Source organism: Brassica oleracea, chromosome C1, assembly GCF_000695525.1.
Source record: "Brassica oleracea var. oleracea cultivar TO1000 chromosome C1, BOL, whole genome shotgun sequence".
In the NCBI taxonomy this organism is placed as follows: domain Eukaryota; kingdom Viridiplantae; phylum Streptophyta; class Magnoliopsida; order Brassicales; family Brassicaceae; genus Brassica; species Brassica oleracea.
In genome coordinates, this window is record NC_027748.1 from 13,506,622 (window position 1) to 13,520,653 (window position 14,032).

General features: G+C 38.4%; 5 protein-coding genes across 7 annotated transcripts; 2 read left to right on the forward strand and 3 right to left on the reverse strand.

The window, feature by feature from the left end:
- The first annotated feature begins 252 nt into the window (after positions 1-252).
- LOC106312270 (DNA topoisomerase 1) lies at positions 253-4,408 on the forward strand. Of its 3 annotated transcripts, none has more exons than XM_013749738.1 (16): positions 253-290; positions 790-1,607; positions 1,705-1,875; positions 1,972-2,052; positions 2,126-2,185; positions 2,278-2,372; positions 2,446-2,602; positions 2,674-2,799; positions 2,908-2,988; positions 3,076-3,166; positions 3,268-3,401; positions 3,504-3,575; positions 3,659-3,748; positions 3,850-3,953; positions 4,041-4,209; positions 4,284-4,408. In XM_013749738.1, exons 2-16 carry the CDS (start codon positions 792-794, stop codon positions 4,350-4,352), a joined length of 2,316 nt encoding a protein of 771 aa, XP_013605192.1. In that variant the 5' UTR covers positions 253-290; positions 790-791; the 3' UTR covers positions 4,353-4,408. The 3 variants fall into 3 exon arrangements, with proteins under 3 accessions (XP_013605192.1, XP_013605200.1, XP_013605183.1); XM_013749746.1 differs by lacking the exon at positions 253-290 and adding an exon at positions 326-364; XM_013749729.1 differs by lacking the exon at positions 253-290 and adding an exon at positions 645-699.
- A 412-nt stretch (positions 4,409-4,820) lies between these two features.
- On the forward strand, positions 4,821-6,941 carry LOC106307984 (serine/threonine-protein phosphatase PP-X isozyme 1). The gene is made up of 8 exons (XM_013745093.1): positions 4,821-5,147; positions 5,336-5,488; positions 5,579-5,641; positions 5,724-5,809; positions 5,889-5,964; positions 6,047-6,315; positions 6,402-6,480; positions 6,558-6,941. The coding sequence occupies exons 1-8, from the start codon at positions 5,007-5,009 to the stop codon at positions 6,606-6,608; spliced, it is 918 nt and encodes a 305-aa protein (XP_013600547.1). The 5' UTR covers positions 4,821-5,006; the 3' UTR covers positions 6,609-6,941.
- A 130-nt stretch (positions 6,942-7,071) lies between these two features.
- On the reverse strand, positions 7,072-8,143 carry LOC106308002 (V-type proton ATPase subunit e2). The gene is made up of 3 exons (XM_013745109.1): positions 7,850-8,143; positions 7,459-7,506; positions 7,072-7,379 (listed from the first exon to the last, which is right to left on the reverse strand). Exons 1-3 carry the CDS (start codon positions 7,945-7,947, stop codon positions 7,313-7,315), a joined length of 213 nt encoding a protein of 70 aa, XP_013600563.1. The 5' UTR covers positions 7,948-8,143; the 3' UTR covers positions 7,072-7,312.
- Positions 8,144-8,487: 344 nt separating this feature from the next.
- LOC106307991 (peroxygenase 1) lies at positions 8,488-10,862 on the reverse strand. Its single transcript, XM_013745101.1, has 6 exons — positions 10,604-10,862; positions 10,130-10,279; positions 9,961-10,046; positions 9,785-9,879; positions 9,556-9,681; positions 8,488-9,464 (listed from the first exon to the last, which is right to left on the reverse strand). Exons 1-6 carry the CDS (start codon positions 10,719-10,721, stop codon positions 9,302-9,304), a joined length of 738 nt encoding a protein of 245 aa, XP_013600555.1. The 5' UTR covers positions 10,722-10,862; the 3' UTR covers positions 8,488-9,301.
- A 219-nt stretch (positions 10,863-11,081) lies between these two features.
- LOC106307974 (protein HOMOLOG OF MAMMALIAN LYST-INTERACTING PROTEIN 5) lies at positions 11,082-13,922 on the reverse strand. Its single transcript, XM_013745082.1, has 6 exons — positions 13,763-13,922; positions 13,506-13,606; positions 12,967-13,076; positions 12,368-12,443; positions 12,115-12,258; positions 11,082-11,991 (listed from the first exon to the last, which is right to left on the reverse strand). Exons 1-6 carry the CDS (start codon positions 13,854-13,856, stop codon positions 11,254-11,256), a joined length of 1,263 nt encoding a protein of 420 aa, XP_013600536.1. The 5' UTR covers positions 13,857-13,922; the 3' UTR covers positions 11,082-11,253.
- Positions 13,923-14,032: the final 110 nt, after the last annotated feature.

Genomic DNA, 14,032 nt, shown 5'->3' on the forward strand with positions numbered 1-14,032 from the left:
GTATACAATTACATCATTTTGGGTAATTATACGGTTTAACATAACCCTGGTTTACTATGTGAACGCATCTCAATTAGGGCGGTAGGTTACAAAAATACGCGCCGCTCGATACGACGTCGTGGGGAGTTAAAACTGCCAAAACTAAACCCTCTTGACGAAATAGAGTCTCTCTATGCCTTAGGCTCTCCAGCCTCCTCGGCATAGGAAGCGTGACATATATAAGAAGAAAGAAAACTTACAGAGAGACAAAGGTTAGGCTTCATCCAGAATTTCAACGCTCCTTAAATAAGGTTGATTATTTTGTTTGATTTGATTTGATTCAGCAGCAAAAATCTTTTCATTGTAACACAAGTTAGGGTTTCAGGTACGAGTTTGTGGGATTTTCTCTATTTCAATTGCACACTATTATTCTTGTTCTTATCAAGATTGTAGTAAAGTATGTGTATCCCCTAAGATTGGGTTGATATGTTTTTTCAATGGAGGGGACACGTAAGTTGAATAAGACGTAACTAGGTACTCTTACAGAACTATTTTTTGTGCTTCCTTGATGCGTACGTTTGCGTAAAGCATTGTGATACATGAGCACATAGACAAGAAGTATGATGATGTCTTCTTTCTATTTCTTGATTTCCTGATTTTTTCTAGGATTTTCCTTTTTCCTTATCGCCTTTTCCTAGAGAGTTCTTACTTAGAAATAAGGTTTAGATCTCTGTCAATAAATTTTTACTCTGTTTCAGTTTTGATTATTAGATCTCATAGAATACTTGTTAACATATATATTCTCATCAGGTATGCGCTCTGAGGCTATTTCAAAACTAGTGATGCATAACGATGATGATGATAATAAGCCTTTAGTGTTCAAGAAAAGTGTTGTTATACCCTCAACTGTTAAGGATGGAGACTCTGAGGATGATACCATAATCTCCTCGCGGAAATCCACTGCGCCAGAACAAAAGATCAATAGCGATGATGAGTCAGATGATGATGAAGCTCCAATATCGTCAAGTTTACAAAAGAAGAAGCATGTCAACGAAATTTCAGGTAGTGATGGAAATAAACTTCTGGTTAAGAAGTTTCAGAATGGTTCCAAGCTTGAAAGTAAAGGGACAAAGGTGTCTGGCAAGAGACTTCTTGAGAAGGACAGTTCTACACATCAATCATCCATGAAAAAGCACAAGGCATCATCTTCATCTGCAAAACAAGATTCTGCGAAAACCGAAAATTTAGATAGAAAGAGAAAGGCTGTGGTATCACCTAATGAAACTGATGATGATGATGTTCCAATTGCCAAGAGAATCAAGTCAGATTCCTCTAACAGTAAAACACCATCTGCAAAGCTTAAAGTAACAAAACAGAGTTCTACTTCATCATCTAAGAAGCCGGAAGTGACAAGAGGAGCTTCTCCCCCGCCCAAGAAAAGGAGCAAAAGATCCAAGAAAGACTCTGATTATGCAAAGTCTTCAAAATCTTCACCTTCTGGAGATGGGAAAAAGAAATGGACTACCTTGGTGCACAACGGTGTCACCTTTCCACCACCTTATGAACCTCATGGTACCAAGATCTTATACAAGGGAAAGCCAGTCAACTTATCTCCTGAGCAAGAAGAGGTCATCCCTCTCTCCCTTTCCCTCAGAGTCATATACATATATATTCTTAAAGATCAGCTTCATTAATCCTTCTGCTGAAAATTTGTTACCTTTTTAGGTTGCAACGATGTTTGCTGTGATGAGGGATACAGACTATTACAACATACCACTATTTAGGAAGAATTTCTGGAATGACTGGAGAAAACTACTTGGAAAGAAACATGTGATACAGACGCTAGATGATTGTGACTTTACCCCAATATATGAGTGGCATTTGGAAAAGAAGCAGGTAACAAGACAAAGAGACTTTCTAATTTTTTTTTAGTTTATACGACTGCAATGATGTTAATTACAGCTATATTTTATTTCATTTGATAATGTGCAGAAGAATAAAGAGAAAAAAGGGAAAAAACAGGAGCAGGAAGAGAAGTATATGTGGGCTATTATAGACGGTGTCAAAGAGAAAGTAAGTTCATGTAAATTCTCTCCATCTTTTGGGTTAAGGCTTACTTATTGTGACGGTTGTCTCTCTCTTTCAGATTGGGAACTATAAGGTTGAACCTCCTGGGTTATTCAGAGGCCGGGGAGAACATCCTAAGGTTCTTTTCTTCATGAATCTTTCATAAATAACATGCGTTTTTGGGTTTAGGTGGGCCTTTCATAAACCAGTTTATGACCTGATTTTTTGCAGATGGGAAAGTTTAAGAGGCGTATACATCCACATGATATCACTCTAAACATAGGGAAAGATGCTCCTATCCCTGAATGCCCCATACCTGGTGAAAGGTGGTATTCTAACTTTAGTCTCTGGAAATGATGTACTCTGTGTGTAATAACAATGTGACTTGGTTTTTCGCAGATGGAAAGAAATAAGGCATGATAACACAGTCTCATGGCTAGCAATGTGGAATGATCCTGTTATCTTAAAAAAAGACAAGTATGTTGGTCTGTCAGCTAGCAGTTCTCAGAAAGGACAAAGCGACAAGGATAAGTACGAGAATGCCAGGAAGCTTAAGGTATATATGTAGTCCAGATTTATTCTACAGAGACATAACCTATTCTTAGCTACTTAAATTTTTTTGTTCAGGACCACATAGAAAGTATAAGAGAAGCTTACACCAAGAACTTTACTTCTAAAGATGTTTTAAAGCGTCAGATAGCTGTGGCTACCTATCTCATTGATAAATTGGCACTTAGAGCTGGTACTGATAAGGTAATATACGTTAATGATATGCAAGTAATGACTAACTAGTATGCAGAACAATTCTCATTATTTGAAAAAAAAAACAATTCTCATTGTTTTTTCACTTGTTCTGGACAGGATGATGATGAGGCAGACACTGTTGGTTGCTGTACGCTAAAAGTAGACCATGTGGAGTGCATTCATCCAAATCAGTTAAAGGTAGTAACTGGATCTTGAAAGCATTGACTCTAACTTCATGTGGCTTGATCTTGACAGACTTTTTTTTTCTTTCTAATGTGTGTTTAGTTTGACTTCCTTGGTAAAGATTCAATAAGATATGAGAATACTGTTGAAGTTGAGCCTCCTGTTTACAAAGCCATTGGACAGTTCAAAGCTGGTGAGTTATACATGGATTTGAGTTTGTGTTAAAACATTTAAATCGTTTCACATGAGTTTTATAAATAAATTGGTTTAACTTTTCTATAATCATCCATCCAGGTAAATCCGATTCAGACGATCTTTTTGATGAGATAGACGCAAACAAACTGAACGCTCATCTTAAGGAGCTTATGCCTGGACTCACAGCTAAAGTATTCCGTACATACAATGCATCCATCACCCTGGATAAAACGGTATGATTGAAACCTTGTTCCTCTCAGTTTTGTTGCTGTTTAACTTCCAAAAAGTCTGAATCTGATTGTTCTATACCTATATATGTTTGGATGCTGTGACAGTTGCGTCGAGAAACCAAAGATGGTGTTGATATAAACCAGAAAAAAATAGTTTATGATCAAGCCAACAAGGAGGTGAGATTGCCCAAGTTATAGTGGTTTTCTTTAGTTCATTGAAAGAAAAAGAATGATGAGTATATCTTTTTTAATTCTTGCAGGTGGCCATAATCTGTAATCATCAGCGTGCTGTTACAAAGTCTCACGGTGCACAAGTCAAGAAACTGAAAGATAAGATAGATGAACTCAAGGTAAAAATCTCCTACATAAGATTTGAATAACCAAGAATATGATACTTGAGGAAGTTGTCTTAATCTTTATAATTTGCATTGTGTTTTTTATATTGTCACAGGAGGGTCTTAAACAACTTAAAACCAATCTCAAGAGGGCTAAAAAGGGAGAAGCTCCACTAGAGGGTTCAGATGGAAAGAAAACGAGAAACATAACTCCAGAAGCGTAAATATAACAAAACCTTCCTATCAGTTACACAAGAGACTTTTAAAACTAGATTAGCTCTTTGAGACTGTGATGTTAAAATGGCAGGTGGGAGAAGAAGATAGCTCAACAGAAGATGAAGGCTGAAAAGATGGAACATGACATGCAGACAAAGGAAGATTTGAAAACTGTGGCCTTGGGAACGTCAAAGATAAATTACATGGATCCAAGGATCACAGTTGCGTGGTGCAAACGTAATGAAGTACCCATTGAAAAGGTAATGTTACTTGTGGGGTTAAATGAAAAAGGAACGGGTGAGTGGTCTAAATAACATTTAATGGAAATATGCAGATGTTCACCAAGACTCTTCAGGAGAAATTTACATGGGCAATGGACGTGGAACCTGACTTCAGATTCTAATTTGCAGCAGTAGCCACACAGCTTAAAGAGTTTCTGATTCTCTACGCTGTATTCATTGCGAATGTTTATTAAATTGTTGATTAAGAATGTTTTATGTTTCTATATATAACCTAACCAAGAAAATAGATTTGTTATTTTTTTGATAAGAAAACATCATCCAATTAATGATGTTAAAAGGAGTTTTGTGAAACATTGAGTGTTAGATTTTCAAAAGCAGAGGACATTCTTATGAAACTAGAGAAAGGAAAACCATGACAATATGAGCTACATAACTCAGCATCGTTTCTGATCACTGGTTGTGGAGTTATATGAAAAAGTGGCGTGAGTATACACGGGCCGGGCCTTATAAAAATAAATTAGCCCAAATGACAGTGTGGGAATGGGTTCGGAGTGTTGATTTCAGGACTTTCAGGGCCGAATATAGAATTTCAGAAAAGAAGTGGAGTGGTTTTGAATAAAACAAAGAACATTAGGGAAGGAGAGAGAAAACACCCCTCCTGCGGAGAGAAGCAGCAGCTCTCCCGGGAAGAAAGATGACCTAACTACACTACTCTCTCTGATTTTTTCTCCTTCTTTCGAGAAAATTTGGTTGGTTTTCATCTGAATTATTCAGAGTAACGATCGTGTTCAGGAGATATAGAGGAGGTAATTGAAATGTCAGACCTAGACAAGCAGATAGAGCAGCTGAAACGCTGCGAGCCACTGAGCGAATCGGAGGTGAAGTCTCTTTGCCTCAAAGCCATGGAGATCCTCGTTGAAGAGAGCAACGTTCAAAGAGTCGATGCTCCCGTCACTGTAAGTTATCTCTCTTTCTCGATCTGGGATTCCATGTTTTCATCTCTGAAGTAGAATTAGGATCTTATGAATTAATAAATAGGAATGGTTTCGTTAGATCTTTGCCTTTGAGCAGCTTGTTTTAAGTTAGAGAAGAGTATGATTTGCTAATCCTTGAAAGTTTTGTTTTGGCTGTAAAATGGAATTAGCTATGTGGGGACATACATGGGCAGTTCTATGACATGATGGAGCTTTTCAAAGTTGGGGGTGATTGCCCTAAGACCAACTACTTGTTTCTTGGGGATTTTGTTGATCGTGGTTACTACTCTGTTGAGACCTTTCTACTTCTGCTCGCCCTCAAGGTAACGGACTGGAGGGTGTTTGTGTTTCATATTCTCTCTCTTGTGTTTTAGAATCACCACTAAAGTGGGTTCCTTTTGATGTGTTCTCAGGTTAGATACCCAGACCGTATAACTCTCATCAGAGGAAACCACGAGAGCAGGCAAATCACACAGGTGGGTGAATGCTCTGTCTCTCATTGTTAGTTTCTTTGTCTTTTTTTTATATATGAGTGTTTACAGAGTCTGCTTTTAGTAGGTTTATGGATTTTATGATGAGTGTTTGCGTAAATATGGCTCTGTTAATGTCTGGAGATACTGCACCGACATTTTCGACTACATGAGGTACTTACCTCACCTCAATCTCTCTTTCAGTTTTTTTTTGCTCTAAACTGATGCGTCTCTTTTTATTACGTACATTTAGTCTTTCAGCTGTTGTTGAGAACAAGATATTCTGTGTTCATGGCGGTCTCTCTCCAGCTATCATTACTCTTGATCAGGTTTGATAGAAACAGCTCTCTGTCTATCTCTCGACTGATAAGTTTCAACTGACGAACCCATATATACATTTATTTACGGCAGATCAGGACAATTGACCGGAAGCAAGAAGTGCCACATGATGGTGCCATGTGTGACCTCCTATGGTCTGATCCTGAAGATATTGTTGATGGCTGGGGATTGAGTCCACGTGGTGCTGGCTTCCTTTTTGGCGGCAGTGTTGTCTCCTCTTTTAACCACACAAACAACATAGACTACATAGCCCGAGCCCATCAGCTTGTTATGGAGGGTTACAAATGGATGTTCGATAGCCAGATTGTGACAGTCTGGTCAGCCCCAAATTACTGTTACAGGTAGAAATATAAGATACTCAGAGTGTGTATCTTCCTCCCTTTTAGCTTGATCTTTTCATTTACTCCTATGTACAACTATGATCCAGGTGCGGTAATGTGGCTTCGATTCTAGAGCTCGATGAGAATCTAAACAAAGAGTTCCGTGTGTTCGAGGCAGCGCAGCAGGTTTGGATCCCCTTTTAGTAAAAAATATATTTCTTACTATGAGCAGTTCAGTAAAGTGACAATACTCTAAATGGCAGGACTCGAGAGGGCCTCCCGCTAAAAAACCTGCCCCTGATTACTTCCTATAAGGGGCCGAACTTTGACAACCCTACTACTACTTCCGAAGTAGAACTGAGGAAGAGAATCACAACTCGTTCAAGAGTCTGTGTCACAGTGGAAGACAGAAGAAGTCTATACGGTACAGGCGGAGATCTATTTAAGTTCACACTGGGGGTTGTTTGAAAAAAAAGATACTGTTGTTTCCGGATTTTACTTGTAATGTTAGTTAAAGAGTGTTGTGTGTGATGGTAGTTAAAAATGAGTGTGTTTATGTCAAAATTCAAGTTTTGTAATTTCATAAAGAAAGACCTCAATAACAATTTTGAAGCTCAGAGTCATTTCAATAGAGAGTTTCACATGAACCGTTTGGACCATTTGACAGGGACTGGCTGTTGGAATGAGTTCATGCTTGGATTATTGATGTTGATAGGAACTTGCCAAAAACGTATTAGTAGAATCCCAAAATCCCTGAGAAGAAGATGAAGAAGATAATAATTGGAAGTAGTATGATAGTATTCTTCCAAATAAAAATTTATTATATCAATAATAATACACACTCTCTGGTAGTCTTCAGAGTATAATGTGAAGACTGTTCCAGAAGTGAATGAGACCAAGATTCAAGAGGAGATATGTTTGAAGAAGAAAAAGAAAGACAGAGCATACACTCAAATAGTTGGTTTGCTAGTACGAGGAAGACATGGGGGGTTATTGTGTTTTGAGTAGAGATTGGTATCTACTCAACCTCGCTTAGGATAGGGACAATGAGAGGCTTCATCTGCGCAATGTATACAATTGCCCACCTGCCCCACAGAAAAAAAAACGATGAGATAATGAATCAAATCGTATTAGTGGTGTGTGCATCCAACTTCACAAACTTACATCAACCAACAGCAGACGGTGGCTGTAATGACCAAAGTAAAATGTAGCCTGTTCCACAAAGAAAGAAAAAATAAAAAAGACTTGAGAGAGATTTACTCCAACAAGATGAATGGTTATCGAATGTGTGTACAAACATTCATATTCCAAGGAGTTAGAATTGTAACAGTACTTGTTTACACTGAAGAAACTATCACAGCAAGTAGCCAGTTCAAATATTTAAAAAAAGTCAAAAGAAGAAAAGAGATTTAGATTTCGTCTACTAATAATTCTAAAAGCGCAAAGGGATTCAAAAATGATTCGAGGTATTACTTATGGATCAAGGCGTTAACATTGATGGAACAATGAGATTACTTGAAGATTGCATAACTAAAAAAAAAAAAAGAAGACATACAGATTGGAGGAGGGGCCTTTGTTGAAGCAGATTCTAGTGAATATTGAAGCAATTATGCCGACCACAGCGAATATTAGTGATGTTACCACAAAAGCCATCTCTTATGATGATCCCCAAAAAGAATGAGATTACATATATATATCCTGCCACGAGAACTAATTAAATACGAGATCCGACAGTGAAGATAAACGAGAGAGTACAAAGGCTAATAGTTATCCCTAAGAAGTGGAGAAAACGTCAGAGATTGAAATTGAATCTCCTGGATGAGGAGGATCGTAATCATTCGTGCCCCCAAGTGATCTCTGTGTGAGGGACAAATTTGTCTTTTCTGCTTTAATTAATTTAACTCTTTTTTGTTTTCGACTAAAACCATTATTGATTTTTCAGTCACCCAGTTTACAAGAGTTTTTATACAAGAAATGATTCTCAATACAATAACTCTCCTCAAACGTTAAAACTTTCTCTATCATCTCTCTCGTCTCTCTCGTCTCTCTCATCTTTTCTTGAAGTTTCCGGCTTTCGGATTTGCAGTCTCTGGCCAACGTCCGGTTCGCCGGCGTTGTGCCTTGTAAATTTGTAATTAGTTTATTTTGTTTTGTCACCGACTTGTTTGGGGTTTGTCTCCGGTTTTAATCCGGTTTTGTTCTTCCGTCTTGTACGGATCTTTAACTCCGATTGGGTTCGGTTTATCTTTTGTTTAATCGGCTTAAAATCTCTAGCCTTTGTGTGTTCTAATCTCTTTCTGGTCTTCCCCAATCGATTGAACAGATTTGGGTTTTCACTAATGCTTGACTCTTTGCTCATGAGAAAGTAAACCCTCACTTCTTGGCTATGGCGATTTAAAGTGCAGGTCATCCATGTGTGAAGATTCAAGGTGTTGCGGTTATCCGGAGAAGAGTATGAAGATTTAAAACTCTGGTTGTGTTCAGACGGTGTTTTAAAGAATGCTCTAATCCGATTAACTGGGTTCTTAACTCTTGGTGTTTAAGTCTAAATCTCAACAATCTTTTGGGATAATCAAAGCAAAGGCTTCAAACGATGCAAATAAAAGTGAGTACGATCGTGTAATGCACTAAAGATATATATTTTTTTGTGTAATCTAGAAACTGAGCTTGCTTTTGTTTGCATTGTAATCTTTAAAAGCCCATGTGGGCATTAATGAAAATGTTGACAAAAAAAAAAAAAATGATTCTCAATACCAAGTAACAACAATGAAAAATTACATTTGAACTGGAAATAACTGAAAAAGGGTTGATACAAACACAAACACAAACACAACAACAAAACATACTATTATTATTGAACATAGAAGCTTTTCTATACCAGCTGCAACTGATGATACTTCTACCTTACAGATTTGGACATAACATAACAAACACATGGACTCTGCTTTAGACACAAGTTACATTCACATGGACGATTATCAGCCTAAAGCTCCTCTACCATTTACTTTTAGTAGTAGGCTGTCTTGTCTTCATTGATACCTGCGTAGATCTTGGCACAATACTCGAACAAGCTCCCGTCAAAACACCTCCTAATCGCTTCTTTTGACAGAAACCCTTCTTCATCCCTCGCTAGCAAGTACAACAACCCCCACTCTATTTTGCTTGCGAACCTAATTATACACAAACACATATGCACACCCTAAAAATCATTTTTGTAACAAAACTAACTAAAGGTTAGTAGAGGAGGGTTCATGTACGTACCATCCGAAGATGTCCCATGCGTCACGTTGTCCTTGTGTCATCTCCCATAATTCTCCAAGACTCAACTTGTCTGGCAATGTTTTCGCATATTTGCTAAATATCAACTCAAGATTCACAGGCATAAACCTGCGATTTAACATAAGGTGGGTTATATATAGACCAGTGCATCATGGTTTATGACCAATTTTTACAATATATATATATATATATATATATAGCGGTCATTCACCTCCCTTCATTGTCATATGTTCTTGAGTCGCTCCCATGCTTTGACTTGTGTATATTGTGTATGTATATTGGGAAGAACGGCGAAGGAAACCATCCCTGCATTATTATGGACGAGAGTCTAGAGTAGAACGATTAAATCTACACGATATATATGTTGGGAAGAGGAATTCGTGTTACCGTAAGAGTAGCATAGCTAAGGGCCAAGTTGATTACAGCGGCTGCGATAAGCGATACAATGATATTGAAACCAAGCATTCGCAGTCCTAATCACAAGTTGGAATCAAAACTTTCAAATATATACTAATGAAAACACATGTATGTATATAAAAATATAATTTGTATGCACCAGAGTAGGTCTCCCAAGGATAGATAATTCCATTATCATCTAAATCGAAGAAGGCGACATGTTGCTGAAGAACACTAAGTCCATAATTCTTATGGCCTGGGGTTCCATACGGATGCTCTCTGTCGGGTGCTTGCAGTGCTCTTGGCATATCTATATGCAAATCATCAATTAACACCAAATATGTGATATATACATTTGGATGCTATGTATTTATAATTTATACAACTTACAATTTAGACCATATTTTCTTAATTACTATCTATACTATCATGCGCATAAAAACATTCTCACATGCATATATTACACATGAGTGAAATAATTGTATTTCTTCAAAGTTTGGGGGATATGATATTTTCATTATTTTTAAACGGGTTTCTTTAAATCCATCCATACAAAATATCTATACATATAGATACATGCATGATGTATACGCATGTTGACAACAACTAGGATGCAAGAGAAAGGCGTTATTACAAGGTTTAGGAAGTCTATCATCCATGTCAACACGAGCACGGCGGTGAAAGGTGACCGGAGCGTAGGGAGCCACCGTAGCCATTGCGTCTCTCTCCATTATCTCAGTCGCCGTACTCATCTCTCGCTCTTTCTTGCTCTGTGGACCGAGTGCAATGTGTTCATGATTGCGTTTTTAGAGTAAAAAAAGCATGAGCTAGTAAGATGATGATTGAGGTGCGTGGCGAACATGCACGCACCAGCGAACACACCGGCTGACATCTCTTTCCTTGTCGTTAACGCACCTCTCCTCTATCTTCCTCCTTACACTTGACATGACAATTACGACACGTTTGCTTCCGTGCTTTACCAAATCTTTTTAGTGATAAATTGTAAATCTAACAAAACCATATGTACATGGCCTTTTATATTATTGTGATATTTAGATATACATTGATACTGTTTGTGGCTATATGAATACAATCGTATAACCATGGAGGCATCATGCAAAAAAACACTAGTTTGAGAAATCAGAAGACTTCACACAATGTTTTTGTTTTGTACACAAAAGTCTGAGCCAGAAGAGTTAATAACAAATCCATAGTGTGATTGTGAGCTCATGCACACATTTCACATACATCAAACCCAAGGTTCATAGATTAAAACATGAAATATCAGTGACCCGCTGATGGATTTGTAAGCAACTCCAGAGACTTCTTCAGATGTTCTACAGCAGTAGAGATTTCATCGAAAGCCAAAGCTCCAACAGCGAATCTAGCAGCCTTGTGTGCCTCTGCGATCTTCTCTGGCCCTGGCTGGTAGCTGCTGTCGTAATGGTACTTCTGAGCTGGAGGATCTAGAGCAGGAGGAACATTGACACGCCCGTTTGATGATGAATAAGGAGAAGGAGGAGGAGCAGAGGCGAAGCTTGTGGAAGAAGGAGCAGGTGCGGAATGTGGAGAGGAATAGTAAGGTTCAGGGTTTTGGTAGTGAGAAGGGTAGTGGGAAGGAGTGGCTGGGAGGCTGCTCTCGCTAAAGCTAGGGTAAGACTGGAAATTAGGGAGAGAGTTTGGAGAAGGCTCATGAGATGGGTAGTTTTGTGGCGGCGGCGGTGGCATGTGTTGTGGCGGGTCTTGGTGGTATGATTGTTGGTTGTAAGGATGAGGGTACGGGGAGTCTGATGGTCCCGTGGGAGGCGGAAGGAGATCGTTGGAAGGGTAAGAAGATGGTGGTGGAGGTGAGACATCTGTTGGATAATTGTTGTTAGGATTGTCATGAAACCTGGGAGGAGGTAGATGATGTTGTGGCACTTCAGGGAAATGGTGGTGGCTTGAGTCATCATTCGAGTCGTGGGATGGACCAGGCTCTGTCCTATGTTGACTTGGTACGTTGGTATCGCTTGCACCAAGATCCTGTAGATAATGAAAATGCGCAAATGATGAGTGGATTAAATTGATAGAGATGTTCATATCTTAAACATTTGCGCCAACATCTAGATATTCCCAAACCATTAATTGCCAAGTAGAGAAACTTACATAGGAGCCACTAGGACCGCTTGATGGAAGGGATAGATCACTTTCATCATCAACAGGATCACCTGGAGTGGGCTTCCTTCCTTCTTTAATGGCTTTCCTTATGTCAAAAGCCTTCCAAGCAGCATACTTCTGTTTCTGCTCTATCTGTCCATGGTCCATTACATATAAATATAATTAAACATCTACCAAAGCTGCCTCTTAAGTTGCGAGGTTTCTATTTGAGATGTTAAGTGACGAAAAAATAGGAACTTACATCAGGAGGAACCGGGCCAAACTGGCTCAGAATCTCAAAGAAGATGTTTGCAGCATAAAAAGTTTTGGCAGTTCCCCTGTCAAAAGCGCAGCAAAAATGATTTAGATAATACATCACAAGCGTCTGTAAAGGAGTCACATAAATGCAGGTACTAACCCTTCAACATTAATGGCCATTAATTGAACTAATATCAAGGCTAGAGACAGAGACACATCAAAAAGCAGAACTGACAGAGGGAAACAAGACACGAAAAGGATAGGATGCATCCAACTTATTCTTTACCGATTATCTTATGTGTGTCTGTATACATACATATATATTACTGCAACTCGAAATACATCACTAAAAACCTATGTGCTTATTGTAAACTTATGTATGTGTATTTTCTTTTCAGTATCAGTAATAACAATACTAGACAGGGAATGAATTTGCATTTGCAGAAAGAGGATAGTTCGAACTCATTGAGCTAGTGCTGATTGGGGACATACTAGTGCTGATGCTCAATCGAACTAACAATACTAGAAACTTACTAGTGTCAAATGTCATTCAATATAAGAATAAGATATACGAAAAAAAGAAGAAGAAAAAAGTAGACTTACAAGTCAGCTCTTCCGGCACGATCCTGCTTGTCAGCCTTTGCAAAGACATTCAATGCAAAGCCCTCAACATGCATATTGTCATCTGGGGACAGAGTCAATGATTTCTTGTCCTGGAGTTGCACACAAATATTGCGGTAAGAAACCAGAACTAGTCAGGAAATTTCTTTCTCACAAGATGATTATAGATGTTACATGTGGCTAAGAACCCACATGATAGCAAATGGCAGACAATAAATTCAAGATGGACCTAGTTCACCATTAACATGCAAAAAAAATTACTATAGCATAGATAATAGGCCATGGGAACATGCGAGAGAAACACCTAATCAATCCCCCAAGGCTGAGTACAAGTGTTCTTGCTTCACATGTTTGTTTCTCAATCACATGAAGCAAAACCTAATCTAAGTTAAGATTAAAAGTCTTAACTTCCCAAATATAAGCATAAATACACTATCCAGCCTTATGACAACATATATGAATCAAAGCCAAACAGATCATGAGAATTACTAAGAATCAAGCTAGATGATTAAAGGTGAAACCTTTTCGAGCTGATTAATGAGAGACATGAGGATCGAATTGGTAGTTTTAGTTCTCTCGCTCTGCGGAATCTTCAATCCTTTTTCCATGGCGTACAGCCGACCTAATCAATCAATCATCGGCAAAACCATCAGTTTACAAAGATCCATATAGTAAACTCAATCTCTGGACTACGATCATATCAGCTCAGCTAAAGAAAAAACCAATCATCAAGGTTTTTTAATCAAAAAGATAGAGAAGACAACATCGACAAACTTACAGTAATAAGCAACAAGCGGTTCATGTTTCTGCAACTCGTCGGCTCGTTGCAAGTAAGGCAGAAGAGTCTTCGCTGGTTCGTTTGTGTTCGACATCGTTTCTCTCTTTCTTCCTCCAGATTGTAATAGACAACAAATAGAGAAGTATTCCTGAATCGTACGCGCTTGTGATTGTCAAGTACGAAACGATGTCGTTGAACGGACAAAATCCTGATCCCTCTTGGAAAACACCTCCAAGTTCCTAAATATTTTCACATCTCCTCCAACATTTT